At 38.7% G+C, this 15,123-nt stretch overlaps 2 protein-coding genes across 3 annotated transcripts in view; both read left to right on the plus strand.

The window, feature by feature from the left end:
- LOC139960412 (uncharacterized) overlaps nucleotides 1-5,976 on the plus strand; it is a 47,827-nt gene extending 41,851 nt beyond the window's left edge. For both annotated transcript variants that reach the window (XM_071958760.1, XM_071958759.1), the window contains exons 2-4: nucleotides 2,302-2,368; nucleotides 3,210-3,929; nucleotides 5,358-5,976. In XM_071958760.1, the coding sequence (XP_071814861.1) occupies nucleotides 2,302-2,368; nucleotides 3,210-3,929; nucleotides 5,358-5,543 (973 nt within the window). In that variant the 3' untranslated portion in view covers nucleotides 5,544-5,976. The remainder of the gene's footprint in view (nucleotides 1-2,301; nucleotides 2,369-3,209; nucleotides 3,930-5,357) is intronic.
- Nucleotides 5,977-8,073: 2,097 nt separating this feature from the next.
- LOC139960410 (uncharacterized) overlaps nucleotides 8,074-15,123 on the plus strand; it is a 7,901-nt gene continuing 851 nt past the window's right edge. Inside the window, exons 1-3 of the mRNA XM_071958757.1 lie at nucleotides 8,074-8,303; nucleotides 12,224-12,290; nucleotides 13,158-13,883. Coding sequence (XP_071814858.1) covers nucleotides 8,218-8,303; nucleotides 12,224-12,290; nucleotides 13,158-13,883 — 879 coding nt within the window. The 5' untranslated portion in view covers nucleotides 8,074-8,217. The remainder of the gene's footprint in view (nucleotides 8,304-12,223; nucleotides 12,291-13,157; nucleotides 13,884-15,123) is intronic.

A 15,123-nucleotide genomic window follows, 5' to 3' on the forward strand; every position in this document is an offset into this window, starting at 1 on the left:
CGAAGGAACAATGTCTTCAATAATTTGCAGGTGTTATACCGGTGACACTGTTACTGTTTAGTTTGCATATTCATTGCTAAACTCACAACTAGGCGTGAACTAGCTCTCATAATGAGAATCGTTTTTTCTAAAATGCTTTAAAAATGTTACCGTTGCTTCGACGCTTCTGTTAGTTTTAACAACTATTACTGTTATTTTCAGACACTAAATGACATGTTTCACCCATGAAAAACACCGGTGGTAGGCCTATATCGATTCATTTTTCGGAACGCACGTATAGTCACTTCAAAGGAGGATTCAGTGTTTGGAGTCTCAAACAAATTGTTACATTCTTTCAGGGAATTTTCGGCCGTTCATTCACTACTCTTTCCGTACATACAATTATATTCAGTTTCTCATGCATATATACATATTCACTACTTAGCGGGTAATTGCCTGAATAAACATGATTGACAGGTTTTCTTCGGCGGCCTTTTCGTATTTAAATTTCCACTCAATTCCCAGTAGCCTACTGCATAATTCATGAGCGTTTCAAAACGGCCAATGAGCAGGAAGCAAGTATTTACTAGTGAGCCCTAGTGAACACAGTGAGCCCTTGAAGTAGTGTTAGCAAGCACAAGGGTACATGTGTATCCAATCTCGGCCTTTTGGCTCAGATCATGTGTATTATCTGTTCCCTTTCGAGGGGAATGGTGATGCACACCCGACGATGATCACACAGTCACAGTCCCGATGCAAGGGGACTGGGGTTGAGAGCGCATCAGTCGTTCTGTAGTTTGGTTTTCGTGCCCAGGTTCTTCCTGGGCGACTTTTCCTTATAAAAAGTATAAAACCGCACGTACTATACGGGGAATACAACCACAGTATAGGTAGGCAGAACACTTGATGCACAGACAACATTGATTGGAAGCGATACAGATGCCCCCCCCCCCCAACACAGAGGAAAGCAAGAAAACGAGATCAACGTTGGGTGGCCAAATTACTTTTTTTCAGGTTCGTACCTATAGGGTTAGGTTCAGTGGCGTCGCCAAGAGGATGGGGGATTAGGGGTGGGTGGGCACGTGCCCTCCCAAACAAAAATCGTGCCCCAAGGTACCCACCAGATGCGCCTTCTAGTGTTAAACATTTCCTTTCCTTTCCAGATCCTTTAACAAGGTTTTACGTCAAGGATGTAGCTTGTCCCTGATAAAATGTACAAAATTAGCAATATTTTCAAGTTTGTAAAAATCAGCATGAGGAACTGGCCGCCATTTTGTCCTGTCAAACATTGAAGTTGGTTTACGGTCTTGTTCAAGGCCAGGCCCTCTCACTCGACCACACAACACTAACATCTGGCCATTGGTAACTTGTCACACCCACACACCAAAGTGTACACAATATAAACAAGAGGGCAATCCACGGAGTTGCATATCTCATCACAAACAAACGCTGATTTCAAATGAACAAATTTATTATTAGCTATGCAATCTGGAAAGACGTTTTTGAAGTAAACATTACTACATTCTTAAAAATACACCTTTGACATTTAACCACCTGACCTTTGACCTCGGTTTCCATGGCAACCACATATTTTGATAGTACTTGATATTTTCGTTACACCTGTGAAGGTTCCATGTCAACTCTATTTTTTCCCTTGGAGTAATAGCAAAGATAAAATTAAACTATTTTTTTACCTTTCATCTCTGACCATTGCTTCCTGGGGACTACGAGACACAAACAAACATTGAATGACACAATGACAAACACACACATATCCACACCCCACACGCCCGCACACGTTTTGACCAATCCCTCAGTCATGGACTTCCGGTCACCATGGGTGAGCCCCCACTCCTGAGTAGCTACTCAGAATAACCAATCATTACCATGGCAACTGTTGCTATGGAAACGGACGTAGCCGTATATGGCCCAACTGTCAAGGGAACCACAATATCTCATCCCCCATGGGAGCGATGAGATAACAAACCCTCCTGGGGCACGTGCATTAATGTGCAACTTATATATTTAATTTTAAGAATATGTATTATCAACCAACTATGATTTTCTTTTAGTCCCCAGGATCTTGCAACAAAAGTCAACATTGAAAGCCACTTTTTATACTTTATCCGACGGCCAATATATATATATATATATATATATATATATATATATATATATATATATATATATATATATATATATATATATATATATATATATATATATATATATATATATATATATATATATATATATATATATATATATATATATATTAATTGATTATATTATATACTCTTTCTTTAATTACTTCGTTATTAGACACTATAATGAAGGAGACAAGGATTTGATCGCTCAGAAGATGATCACTGCTGCAGCAAAGTTGAAGGTATTAATTTTGTTAATGGTGAAATTGTTTTTATTTTCTTATAATTAAGATTATTATAATGGACTGACTTTACTAAATGCATTGGTTTGTCAAAGCTTCATACGCTGAATTGGGTCTTTGATGCTCTAAATCAACGGGTTTTTTGGGGTACACTCAAAGCCTTGGGATGAGCCAGTCAGGACTCAAGGTGATTGTGAAGCTCTGTAGGCACAAACAAAGAACGAGACCAAAAATCTTAACACGCAAAACGTCCATCCACAAGGAGTAAAACGTGCACAGAAGTTGTTTCGATTTCTCTAATTGGTTGTGCGATTATTCGAAAGGGTTAAGAACTAAACACTGCCCGAAGCTAAAGCTTTATTCTGATACAATCTCCTATAAATATTATTATGATTATGAAGTCATAGACAGGGGCGTGCACAGCATTTCAACTGGCGGGGTGGGGTCACCAAAAGTACGCATCTGAACCTTCACGGAAGGGCCAGAGGCGGATGAAGGATATTAAAAGGGGTGTTATCCTGAGGTCATTGAAGCCGACAGCCATGTAGGTATGGGGCACTTCCCAGAAGAAACAAAAGCTTCAAATTCTGCCGATATTGAGGCATATAAAGTGGTCTGGGGGATACAACCCCAGAAAACCCCAGAAAATATTTGAAATTGAGATGTGATGCGAAGCGTGACCTTGCAAGTATCTGATGTGTTTAAGTGCGTCGGGTGCACTGGAGTTGATGATTTACTATTCAATAATTATTTACTCACTGATAAATCCCTTTCTTTGTCTACTAACATTGCATATATTGCTATTCTTTGCAACCACTCTTGACTGTTTTGTCTTCTGCAGGATATTCGAACATATTGCCGAGAAGATGGTTACCCGGATAGCTATCGGCTTGACGAAATAGCAAACCAATTAGATTCAGAACTCTCTCACTTATTAGACCAGATCAGTTTATATTCGTCCCAAGGAGGTTTGCTTGGCGGCCTGTTAGTCGCCTCTTCGTTCATCCCGTCACCTTTCAGTCCTGCCCTCTTTTACTACGGTGGTTACTTGACTTTTGGTTCTGGAGTTGGGCACATCAGTAACATAGCTTTGAAAAGCATAAAAGATGACATAAATGAGAAAGAACTGAAGAGAATCCTCTCTCGAATTGGTAAATTGCATCACAACATCGAAGTTTATAAGGTAGCACGTAAAGGCATCGACAGTCTACCTGCAGCAGCAAAGTTACTCATAGACGGCGAAATGCTTCTCAGCGAGGAAGAGTCACAGAAGATCATTCGCAGACTTCACAATATTGAAAAGATTGTGCCATCGATTTTGAAAGGCGAGAAAATAGACTTTGAGGAACTTTTAGACTTATGCACCAATATATACGAGATCATTGATCATTTCGACGCACTTACCATTGTTCGAGAAACTTGGCAGGAAGTGAAAGGGCAGATCTATGAACTGAAAAAGGGTTCAACGAATGCTGTTGGATTGTTCAAAGGGCTTAAAAGTGCCATCAGTTCAGAATTGAAGAGCGTCCTTGGCGGTTCTTTGCATTTACTTGGCTCAAAGGTTATTAACTTTACAGTATTTAACAAGAAGTAAAATAGTTCATACACCCACCACATATATCGAAAGCAATATAAAGGTATGCGATGGAAATTGCAATATATGAAGCTACAAACCTAAACTAATAATTTGTTATATGACCTCTGACCGCTGACCCTCACATGTCATCGCTCACGAATCTAAACAGCGGATGCCTGGGTAAACACCCACTGACTTTGACTTCCACAAGCCTTGCCACTTGTGAGAAGTATTCAACTTGGTTTTAATGAGCTTTGACCTCTGACCTTTAGCCATATAACGTCTAACAGTGACACATTAGTCCATTGAGCTTGCAGATTCGGAGAAGTTTGTGGCACACTTTTCGCACGACTTTGCCAAGTTTTGAACTCGTGACTAACCTAGATAATCACGGAAGTGATGGTTTCTGTCATTTAAGTTTCATTTTAGCCCCCGTGTAATGGCACAAAATATAGCTTTGACGATGTCTGATCATTAGCCATGTCCTCACCGACTGAGGCACAACAGTCTGTGCTCATCTAGATCCCTTTACGTTTTAAAGTCCATATGAATTGCGGGTTAAGAGAAATTTGGACACTTTTCGCGCTGATTTTAATTTTGACCCCGTGGCTGTTTAAGTTTTACGTAAAGTAATAGCAATACAGGTCTTACTACCACTATAGATGATGGCCAAAATGCACTATTTTGTTTTTGACCTCTGAACTTTGATCCTATTACGTCATTAGTAACGGAGGCATCGATTGCATGCCAAGGCATGCACCACCCTCAAATATAACACCCATCACTCCTACGGTTGAGCAATTTTAAGAACCATTTTGCAAAGTAGGTCAAGTTACTTTCAGTAAACCTATTGTAACATTTGTTTTGCCATATTGGGTCGTTTCTTTTGAAAAGGAATACTTCAAAGATTACAACTTTTAATACAAACTTTCAGTTGAAAAATAGATTTTATGCCTATGGTAGGCTACGTCATTGTGACTAACCAGGGTTGCACGCCAAACAGCAAAGCAAAACAAATTATATTTTGCTACTTTGCAGTCAATTATAGTTACTATTTTGTTACCATGCTATTCCTATAGGACTAGCTTTGTTCGATAGGTGGCTCAGTCTTATTTAATGTAAGACTGCTCTCAAATTAAATATGTATGTATGTATATGCTGTGAGAGTCGATGTCTCGAGTTTTCATTGCTGTGGACGATGGAATTATTTGAGACTTGTCGTTCAATATATACGGTACCCACTATCCAAAGAACCAGCACACTGCTGATTAGAACACACGATATTCTTTTAATGCGCTTAGATGGTGTGAGTCACCGATGCCCGAGCTTACATACTAATGTGAAAACATTGATCGAATCCATGGCCTTCTGAAACCCCATGATCATCCCATTATCTTTCTCCTTTTGTTTCAGAGTTCGGGACTATGGTCGAATGTCTTCAGTGGAACATTAAGCGTATGGAATATCTATAATGAGGCAGAGAACATCGATTCCACGAAAGGACACATCAGAAATAAGAAGGCCTTGATACGTGAACTTCGAGCTATTGCGAGAAACGTAAGACAAATTTGTGATGGGTTAGACTCTTGTTCAAACTAAAGGTCGTGGTCTTTATATGCTAAACATTCGCCAGGTTTATACACCTTATCTGTAAATACAGGATTGACAGAGAAGGGATGGGGTGTTGGAAGGTGTGTGTTTGTGGGGGAGGGGGGGGGGGTGAGGGTTAACCCATCATGAATTGCCCTCATAGGACGTTTGGTGACATATTTTGATCGTATCTTATGATAATAATAGTTTTGATTTCTTTTTGCGCAATATTATTATTAAATAAAATCATATCTGGACAATCGCACAAGCTTTCAATGGACTTGTTTCCATTGACTCCTACTGCATCATTCAAAATAGATACCGTTTCTGCATAAATCATAGAAATATTATCAAAAAGCAAAACTAATTGAAACTAAGAAGAAAGATATAGCTCAGTCACTCCCTATTCCCCATTTCCACCTCCCCCTACCCCCCCCCCCCCCCCATAAAAACACCCGTCTAGAATAGTAAAATATTGTGTACATTATATATACTCAACTTGATACGCGTATGAATAAACATTATGTTGTTGTTTTGTTTATATGAAGACGTATTAGTTTCACCCTCCTACTGTGAGATCTTTCTTAGGTATAAACAGGTGTATTTTCTTTGTTGGTTTGTGTGGATTCCCTTTTTATTAATTGTTGTTTATAATTGTTGTACTTGTCTTAGTAAAGGTGGTGATGTAAATATTTATTCTCGTAATATAAGTTTTTTAATTATCAGTCTTATGTTAAACGTAGCATTTAGAAGTTTACTTTCACATTATTTTATAACATTAGTGTCAGATTAAAACTGTAAAACACGCAAGTTTGCATTTTGCCCTCATATATTAATGTGCTGAAATTATTTAACTTAATCTTTCAATTTTTGTAAAATGTGGCGTGTACATATTTATATATATATATATATATTTATATACACATATACATACACACACACATATATATATATATATTAAGATTTTCATTTATATATATATATATATATATATATATATATATATATATATATATATATATACTGTTATTGGGGGATGTGCTAGTTTGGATGATGTTATTCAACTAAAGGCCTAACGTGAGGCCTTCCACAGGAAAAGAAAGACAACAACTTCATAAGGCACATTATCATGAATGATAAAGGCTATTATTTTATTCACTAATTTTTATATGGTGTGATTATCTCAGAGACCATGTGGGCTGTAATAAACATGACTAACTTTCAGAACTTGGACATATAAACCATCTTTTACAAAACTGATTCATGAGTGACAGGTAGACAAAAGTCAATTTATTTGTTTTATACGAAAAAAATGGTAAACTGGAGAGGGATTCTGAGGACATGAAAACTATCTAAACTGGCTCACAATTGATTAATATGGGAATACTATGTCAAAGGAAGGTCATTGGAAAAGTGCATTGACTTTCAATATATCGAAAAGTCTACGAGAAAAGGTTTGTCAGTGTCAAAAGTTGAAACTGACACTTCACCAAGTTGCCTAGCAACAACAGACTGTCTCTTATCCCTCCAAACATTATGTGTTTCTAGGGACGTTCCTGTGCATGCTAAAGAAGGTTACTATCCGTTATTAAAAACAAATATTGGATAGTCATGAAAGGCAGAGCCATGAAAAAAAAAAAATTGAAAACGGTTGTAGAATGTGATTCATAAACTCTTTAACACAGTGGCATAGGAAGATACTTTCTAATGGGAGGGATGTCCTCTTCCCCTTTGGATAATGTTTTGCATTTCCAGGCGGCCTCAGATGCAATTTGGTGCTATATAGCAAACTTCAACACCCACTCCATTTTGTAAATAATTTTGCATTTTCACCTAGCCTTAGATGCAATTTGGTGCTCCAAATGAGATTTTTTAACTCATTTGGAAATTAAAAAGGGGTTTTCTGACTGGCGAAGCGGGGGGGGGGGGCGTGATGATATTTCCGCCCCCCATATTTTTCACTGGGGCGGGCTGCCGTTTCCCCAGGCCCCCCCCCCGGCTCCTACGCCCTTGCTTTAATACTAAACTTTAATACATGCTTTGAAAAGCGATGATTTTTCATGTTTACTTTCTTTATGAACGATTATTTTTGGAATTCGGACCTTGGGACAATAATATTTCCAGATGCTAAACTCTCTAACTTGTCCTCTCTATTATGATGCTTTACTCTTATTTTTGAACATCAAATATGAAGTTCCTAACCATTTTCTGATACTGCTCAAACTGTCAGTTCTAGTACTTAGTCGCAGTTTCGCTTATCACGGAAGGATTCTTGTATGTAGCACAATGATAGGCTTATGGTATTATATTGAATGAATAACAAACAACACGCTCCTGCGCATAGCGTATAGGAATCATTGGAAATCCCCTCGAACGCAATTAGGTTATCAAAGTCAACGATTCTGCGCATAGCGTAGAAAGCATCGGAAATCCCCTCTTAAGCAATCACCTTGTCAAAATGAACGCCGTATATGAGCATAGGGTGACGTGTCACTTCATAGACACGCAAGGTTTAAAATTTGTCAAGCTCTTGACATTAGAAATACATAAATACATTCTGTTATCAGTGTTCATCAAGTATACATACATCTGACGCAGCTACCAGTTAGCCTCTTTCCGTTTGCTGTTATTAGAGTATACCTGATTACTGCACATATCAGCGAGTGTTCTCTTTATCACAGCCATGGAGAAAACAAGGATATTCAGCTTGGTCCTTGTTTTGGTCGGGCTCTGCCAGACGGCCTTATCGTCCACTAATCTGGATGAAGAGTGAGTATTTGTCATCATGATTTGTTTTCTATTGCAGTAATTAAATAGATGTTTAACTTGTATTAGGTGTAGAGAAGTAACGTAAGTTGGAAGCTAATGAAAGTTGGTTATTGTTTGGAATTAAACTTGACCAAGGTGGACAAATACCCAAATGTGAAATAATAGCTACACATTTCTTTCGTTAAGTTCTAAGTTGTTCGTAAACTTGTATCCATTGCTCGAAGGAACTCGAAAACCTAGGCTATGGTCACCCATAATACTATACTTGGTATCACAAACCTTCGATCATGTTCACAATGTCTTCCTGACTAGACCTAATAGCGTAACTTTATCAGAGCTAGGTCTCTGACTAGGCTACTTTTGTTTAAGGAAAAGTCGCCCAGGAAAGAACCTGGGCACGAAACCAAACTACCAAACGACTGATCCGCTCTCAGCCCCAGTCAAGGGCGGCGGAAGCATTTTTAATCTGGGGGGGGGGCACCGACATCAAAGAGCACTTGCAGAAATTCGATTGGACTGATGCAGCCTTATATTTAGTACCCTTTATAACTCTTATTGTATTATCTTATTTGCGTATACACATCACTCCATCAATGCCCCCCCCCCCCCCTCAAGGAAAATATGCATGCTAGCACTGCAATATCCAAATTTGTACAAATTGGGAAACAAGGAACAAAATGAGGTGAAATCATGCTAGTTGCTAATGTAGGAATCTTCCGAATTAGAGTTTATTTCTTGTTAATATCTTTAAAAAAAAATTCCATTCGAAATAGCTTTGAGTTTGACCCACAGAAATTCATTAAAAGTCAGGGGCGTAGCCAGGGTTTGCAAAGTTGTATGCACGACTATCTGAGCGGAGCGCCACCATCAGTTGGCGCGGAGCGTTCAAGAAAATTTTTGGTTTTACAATGCCCTCAGATGCCCGGAAACGGCCCTTTCCCGAGTGTTCATTCTGGTTCCCTGGCCTCTTGCTAACTTGAGACACCTCAATTTTTATGTAGAAAAAGGGCACATTTTTAACCTGAGGAAAAGTGGGGGGCACGTGCCCCCTGTGCCCCCCCCCCGGTTCCGCCGCCCTCGGCCCCAGTCCCCTTGCATCGGGACTGTGACTGTGTGATCATCGTCGGGTGTGCATCACCATTCCCCTTGAAAGGGAACAGATACAACACATGATCTTAGCCATAAGGCCGAGAAGCTGACTATAGGCTCCTAATGTTATTATAATACATAGGCTTCTACCTGTAGTACTTGTACGCCTGCTAACAGTAACAGTTCGATCAAGTTCTAACTGAAGTTCATTGAAGCTGATCGAAGGAACAATGTCTTGAATACTTTGCAGGTGTTATACCGGCGACACTTTTACTGTTTACATTTACTGTTTATATATATAGTTTGCATATTCATTACTAAACTCACAATTAGGCGTGAACTAGCTCTCATAATGAGAATCGTTTTATCTAAAATGCTTTAAAAATTTTACCGTTGCTTCGACGCTTCTGTTAGTTTTAACAACTATCACTGTCATTTTCAGACATTAAATGACATGTTTCACCCATGAAAAACACCGGTGGTAGGCCTACATCGATTCATTTTTTGGAACGCACTTATAGTCACTTCAAAGGAGGATTCAGTGTTTGGAGTCTCAAACACATTGTTACATTCTTTCAGGGAATTTTCGGCCGTTCATTCAATACTCTTTCTGTACATACAATTATATTCAGTTTCTCATGCATATATACATATTCACTAATTAGCGAGTAATTACCTGTATAAACACGATTGACAGGTTTTTTTCGACGGCCATTTCGTATTTAAATTTCCACCCAATTTCGCAGTAGCCTACTGCATAATTCATGAGCGTTTCAAAACGGCCAATGAGCAGGAAGCAAGTATTTGCTAGTGAGCCCTAGTGAACACAGTGAGCCCTTGAAGTAGTATTAACAAGCACAAGGGTACATGTGTATCCAATCTCGGCCTTTTGGCTAAGATCATGTGTAATATCTGCTCCCTTTCGAGGGGAATGGTGGTGCACACCCGACGATGATCACACAGTCACAGTCCCGATGCAAGGGGACTGGGGCTGAGAGCGTATCAGTCGTTCGGTAGTTTGGTTTTCGTGCCCAGGTTCTTTTCTGGGCGACTTTTCCTTAAAAAAAAAAGGATAGAACCGCACGTACTATACGGGGAATACAACCACAGTATAGGTAGGCAGCACACTTGATGCACAGACAACATTGATTGGAAGCCATACAGACGAAAGTTGCCCCCCCCCCCCCCCCAACACGAAGGAACGCAAGAAAACGAGATCAACGTTAGAAGTCTGACGTTCAAAGAGTGAGAATCGGAAAGACAATTGTCAAAAGGCAATTGTTAAAGATGGCGAAATGTATTAGTTCCGACGTACAGGAGGCCAAATTACTTTTTTTCAGGTTCGTGCCTACGGGTTAGGTTCAGTGGCGTCGCCAGGTGGATGGGGGCTAGCGGTGGGTGGGCACGTGCCCCCCCCCCAAACAAAAATTGAGCCCCCAAAGTGCCCCCAGATGCGATTTCTAGTGTTAAAATTTCCTTTCCTTTCCAGGTCCTTTAGCAATTAGGTTTTACGTCAAAGATGTAGCTTGTCCCTGATAAAATGTACAAAATTAGCAATATTTTCAAGTATGTATAAATCAGTATGAGGAACTGGCCGCCATTTTGTCTTTTCAAACATTGAAGTTGGTTTACGGTCTTGTTCAAGGCCAGGCCCTCTCACTCGACCACACAACACTAACATCTGGCCATTGGTAACTTGTCACACCCACACACCAGTGTACACAATTTCATCAAGAGGGCAATCCACGGAGTTGCATATCTCATCAAAAACAAACGCTGATTTCAAATGAACAAATTTATTATTAGCTATGCAATCTGGAAAAACGTTTTTGAAGTAAACATGACTACATTCTTAAAATTACACATTTGATATTTAACCACCTGACCTTTGACCTCGGTTTTCATGGCAACCACATATTTTGATAGTACTTGATATTTTCGTTATACCTGTGAAGGTTCCATGTCAACTCTATTTTTTCCCTTGGAGTAATAGCAAAGATAAATTTTAACTATTTGTTTTACCTGTCATCTTTGACCTTTGCTTCCTGGGGCCTGCGATACATAAGGGTTCACCCTGGGGTACCTTCCTACCAAGTTTGAGAAAAATCGGCCCACCCATTTTAGGAGGAGTTTTTATATTTACACAAAATTTGTCATAAACAATCATTGACTGACACAATGACAACACACACATACCCACAACCTCACGCTCGCACACGTTTTAATCAGTCCCTCAGTTATGGACTTCCGGTCACCATGGGTTAAGCCCCCACCCCCAGAGTAGCTACTCAAGATAACCAATCATTACCATGCCAACTGTTGCTATGGAAACTGACGTAGCCGTATATGACCCAACTGTCAAAGGAACTACAATTTCTCATCCCCCTATGGTAGCGATGACATAGCAAACATTCCTGGGGCACTTGCAATAATGTGTAACTTTAACGCTTACTAAATATGTATTATCAACCAACTATGATTTCTCTTTTAGTCCCCAGGATGTTGCAACAAAAGTCAACAATGAAGCCACTTTATAAATTTATCCGACGGCCAATTTATATATATATATATATATATATATATATATATATATATATATATATATATATATATATATATATATATATATATATATTTATTTATATATATATATATATATATATATGTATATATATATATTTATATATATATATATATATATATAAATATATATATTATATATATATATATATATATATATATATATGTATATATATATATATATATATATATATATATATAATATTAATTGATTATATTATATACTTTTTCTTCAATTACTTCGTTATTAGAAACTACAGAGGAGGAAACAAGGAATTGATCGCTCAGAAGATGATCACTGCCGCAGCAAAGTTGAAGGTATTAATTTTCTTAATGGTGAAATTGTTTTATTTTCTTATAATTAAGATTATTATAAATGGGATGACTTTACTAAATTTGTGTTGGTTTGTCATAGCTTCATGTACGGTGAATTGTGTCATTGATGCTCTAAATCAACTTGTTTTTTCTTAACTTTGGGGTACGCTCAAAGCTTTGGTATGAACCGGTCAGGAATTCGGGTAATTGTGCAGCTATGTAGGCACAAACAAAGAATGAGACCCAAAATCTTAACTCACAAAACGTTCATCTACATCGAGTAAAAAGTGTACAGAAGGTGTTTCGATTTCTCTAATTGGTTGTGCGATTATTCGAATTTTTTCGAAAGGGTTAAGAACTAAACACTGCCCGAAGCAATAAAGCTTTGTTCTGATACGATCTCCTATAAATATTAGTATTATTATTTTGAAGTCATGACAGGGGCGTGCACAGCATTTTAACTGGTGGCAGGGGGGGGGGGTCACCAAAAGTACTCACCTGAACCTTCATGGAAGGGCCAGAGGCGGATGAAGGATATTAAAAGAGGTGTTATCCTGAGGTCATTGAAGCCGACAGCCATGTAGGTATGGGGCACTTCCCAGGAGAAACAAAAGCTTCAAATTCTGCCGATATTGAGGCATATAAAGTGGTCCGGCGGATACAACCCCCAGAGAATAATTGAAATTGAGATGTGATGCGAAGAGTAACTTTGCAAGTATCTGATGTGTTTATGATCGTCGGGTGCACTGGTCCTGATTTACAATTCAATAATATAATGGTTTACTAACTTATAAATTCTTTTCTTTGTCTTCTAACATTGCATATATTGCCATTCTTTACAACCTCTCTTGACTGTTTGGTCTTCTGCAGGATATTCGAACATATTGCCGAGAAGATGGTTACCCGGATAGTGATCGTCTGGACGACATAGCAGACCAATTAGATTCAGAACTCTCTCACTTATTAGACCAGATCAGTTTATATTCGTCCAAAGGAGGTTTGCTAGGCGGCCTGTTAGTCGCCTCTTCGTTCATCCCGTCACCTCTGAGTCCTGCCCTCTTCTACTACGGTGGTTACTTGTCTTTTTATTCTGGAGTTGGGCACATCAGTAACGTAGTTTTGAAAAGCATAAGAGATGACATAGATGAGGAAGAATTGAAGGACATCCTCTTCCGAATTCGTAAATTGCATCACAACATCGAAGTTTATAAGGTAGCACGTAAAGGCATCGACAGTCTACCTGCAGCAGCAAAGTTACTCATGGAGGGCGAATTGATTCTCAGCGAAGAAGAGTCACAGAAGATCATTCGCAGACTTTACAATATTGAAAAGATTATGCCATCGATTTTGAAACGCGAAAAAATAGGCCTAGAGGACATTGTGGAACTATGCACCGAAATATACGAGATCCTTGATCATTTCGACGCTCTTACCATTGTTCGACAAACTTGGCAAGAAGTGAAACGGCAGATTTATGAACTGAAAAGGGATTCAAAGAATGCTGTTGGATCATTCAAAGGGCACAAAAGTGCCACCAGTTCAAAATTAAAGAGCGCTCTCGGCGGTACTTTGCAGATTCTGGGCTCAAATTCAAAGGTTATTAAACTGTACAGTATTTAACAAGAAGTAAAATAGTTCATACACCTACCATATATATCGAAAGCAAAATTAAAGACATGTGATGGTAAATGCATGTGTTAATATGACGCCTTCGGGTTTAAACACAATAAGTCAAACATCAATAAGTATAGGCAATATATGATGCTAAAAACCTAACCTAACAATTTGGTTATATGACCTTTGACAGCTGACGGTCTTACGTCATCACTCACGAATCCAAACAGCGGATGCCTGGGTTAACACCCACCGACTTTGACTTCCACGAGCCTTGCCACTTATGAGAAGTATTCAACAAACTATTTGTCAAAGATTGACCGATTGAACTCGTGACCTTTGACGTTTTATGTTAATTAATATAAAACATAGATAGCTCATTTCCTTCATGGCTATGACAGTTTTCTCCGCAATGTCATTTCGGCGCTTACGTATAACGATTCACATGTAGTTGTTTGGTTTTATTGAGCTTTGACCTCTGACCTTTAGCCATATGACGACTATCAATGACACATTAGTCCATTGAGCTTGCAGATTCGGAGAAGTTTGTGGCACACAATTTGCACAACGTGGCTAAGTTTTGAACTTTGACCTCGTGACTTTTGTCGTTTTGCCTTATTTAACACCGAGATAGTTACATTTTCTACACGGAAGTGATGGTTTCTATTGTTAGTAATTTTAGCCGCACATAAAATATAGTTATGATGATGTCTAATCTGTAGCCATGTAACGTCGTCACCGACTGAGGTACATTGAACAACCTTGCTCATCTAGATCCCAATAAGGTTTTAAAGTCCATATGGCTTGCGGGTTTAGAGAAGTTTGGACACTTTTCGCACAAATTCGTCTAATTTTAACTTTTACCTCGTAGCTGTTTAAGTTTTACGTGAATTAATACCCATACAGGTCTTACTACCACTATAGGTGATGGCCAAAACGCACTTTTTTTTTTCGGTCTCTGAACTTTGATCCTATTGCGTCATAAGTTACGGAAGCTTTGCTTCCATGCCAAGGCATACACCAACTCCAAGTATAACACCCATCACTCCTACAGTTGAGGTTGTTTATATACGTTCAAACACAATACTTCTTTATCCCACCCCCAAAAAAAGTCCACCACATGTAGCTGTACGCAAAACTGATGTACACTGACCCAGTAACTTTCAGTTTATTTTAAGAACCGTTTGCAAAGTAAGTTAATTTATTTTCGGAAAACCTATAG

The sequence above is a fragment of the Apostichopus japonicus genome, chromosome 19 (genome assembly GCF_037975245.1).
Source record: "Apostichopus japonicus isolate 1M-3 chromosome 19, ASM3797524v1, whole genome shotgun sequence".
In the NCBI taxonomy this organism is placed as follows: Eukaryota; Metazoa; Echinodermata; class Holothuroidea; order Aspidochirotida; family Stichopodidae; genus Apostichopus; species Apostichopus japonicus.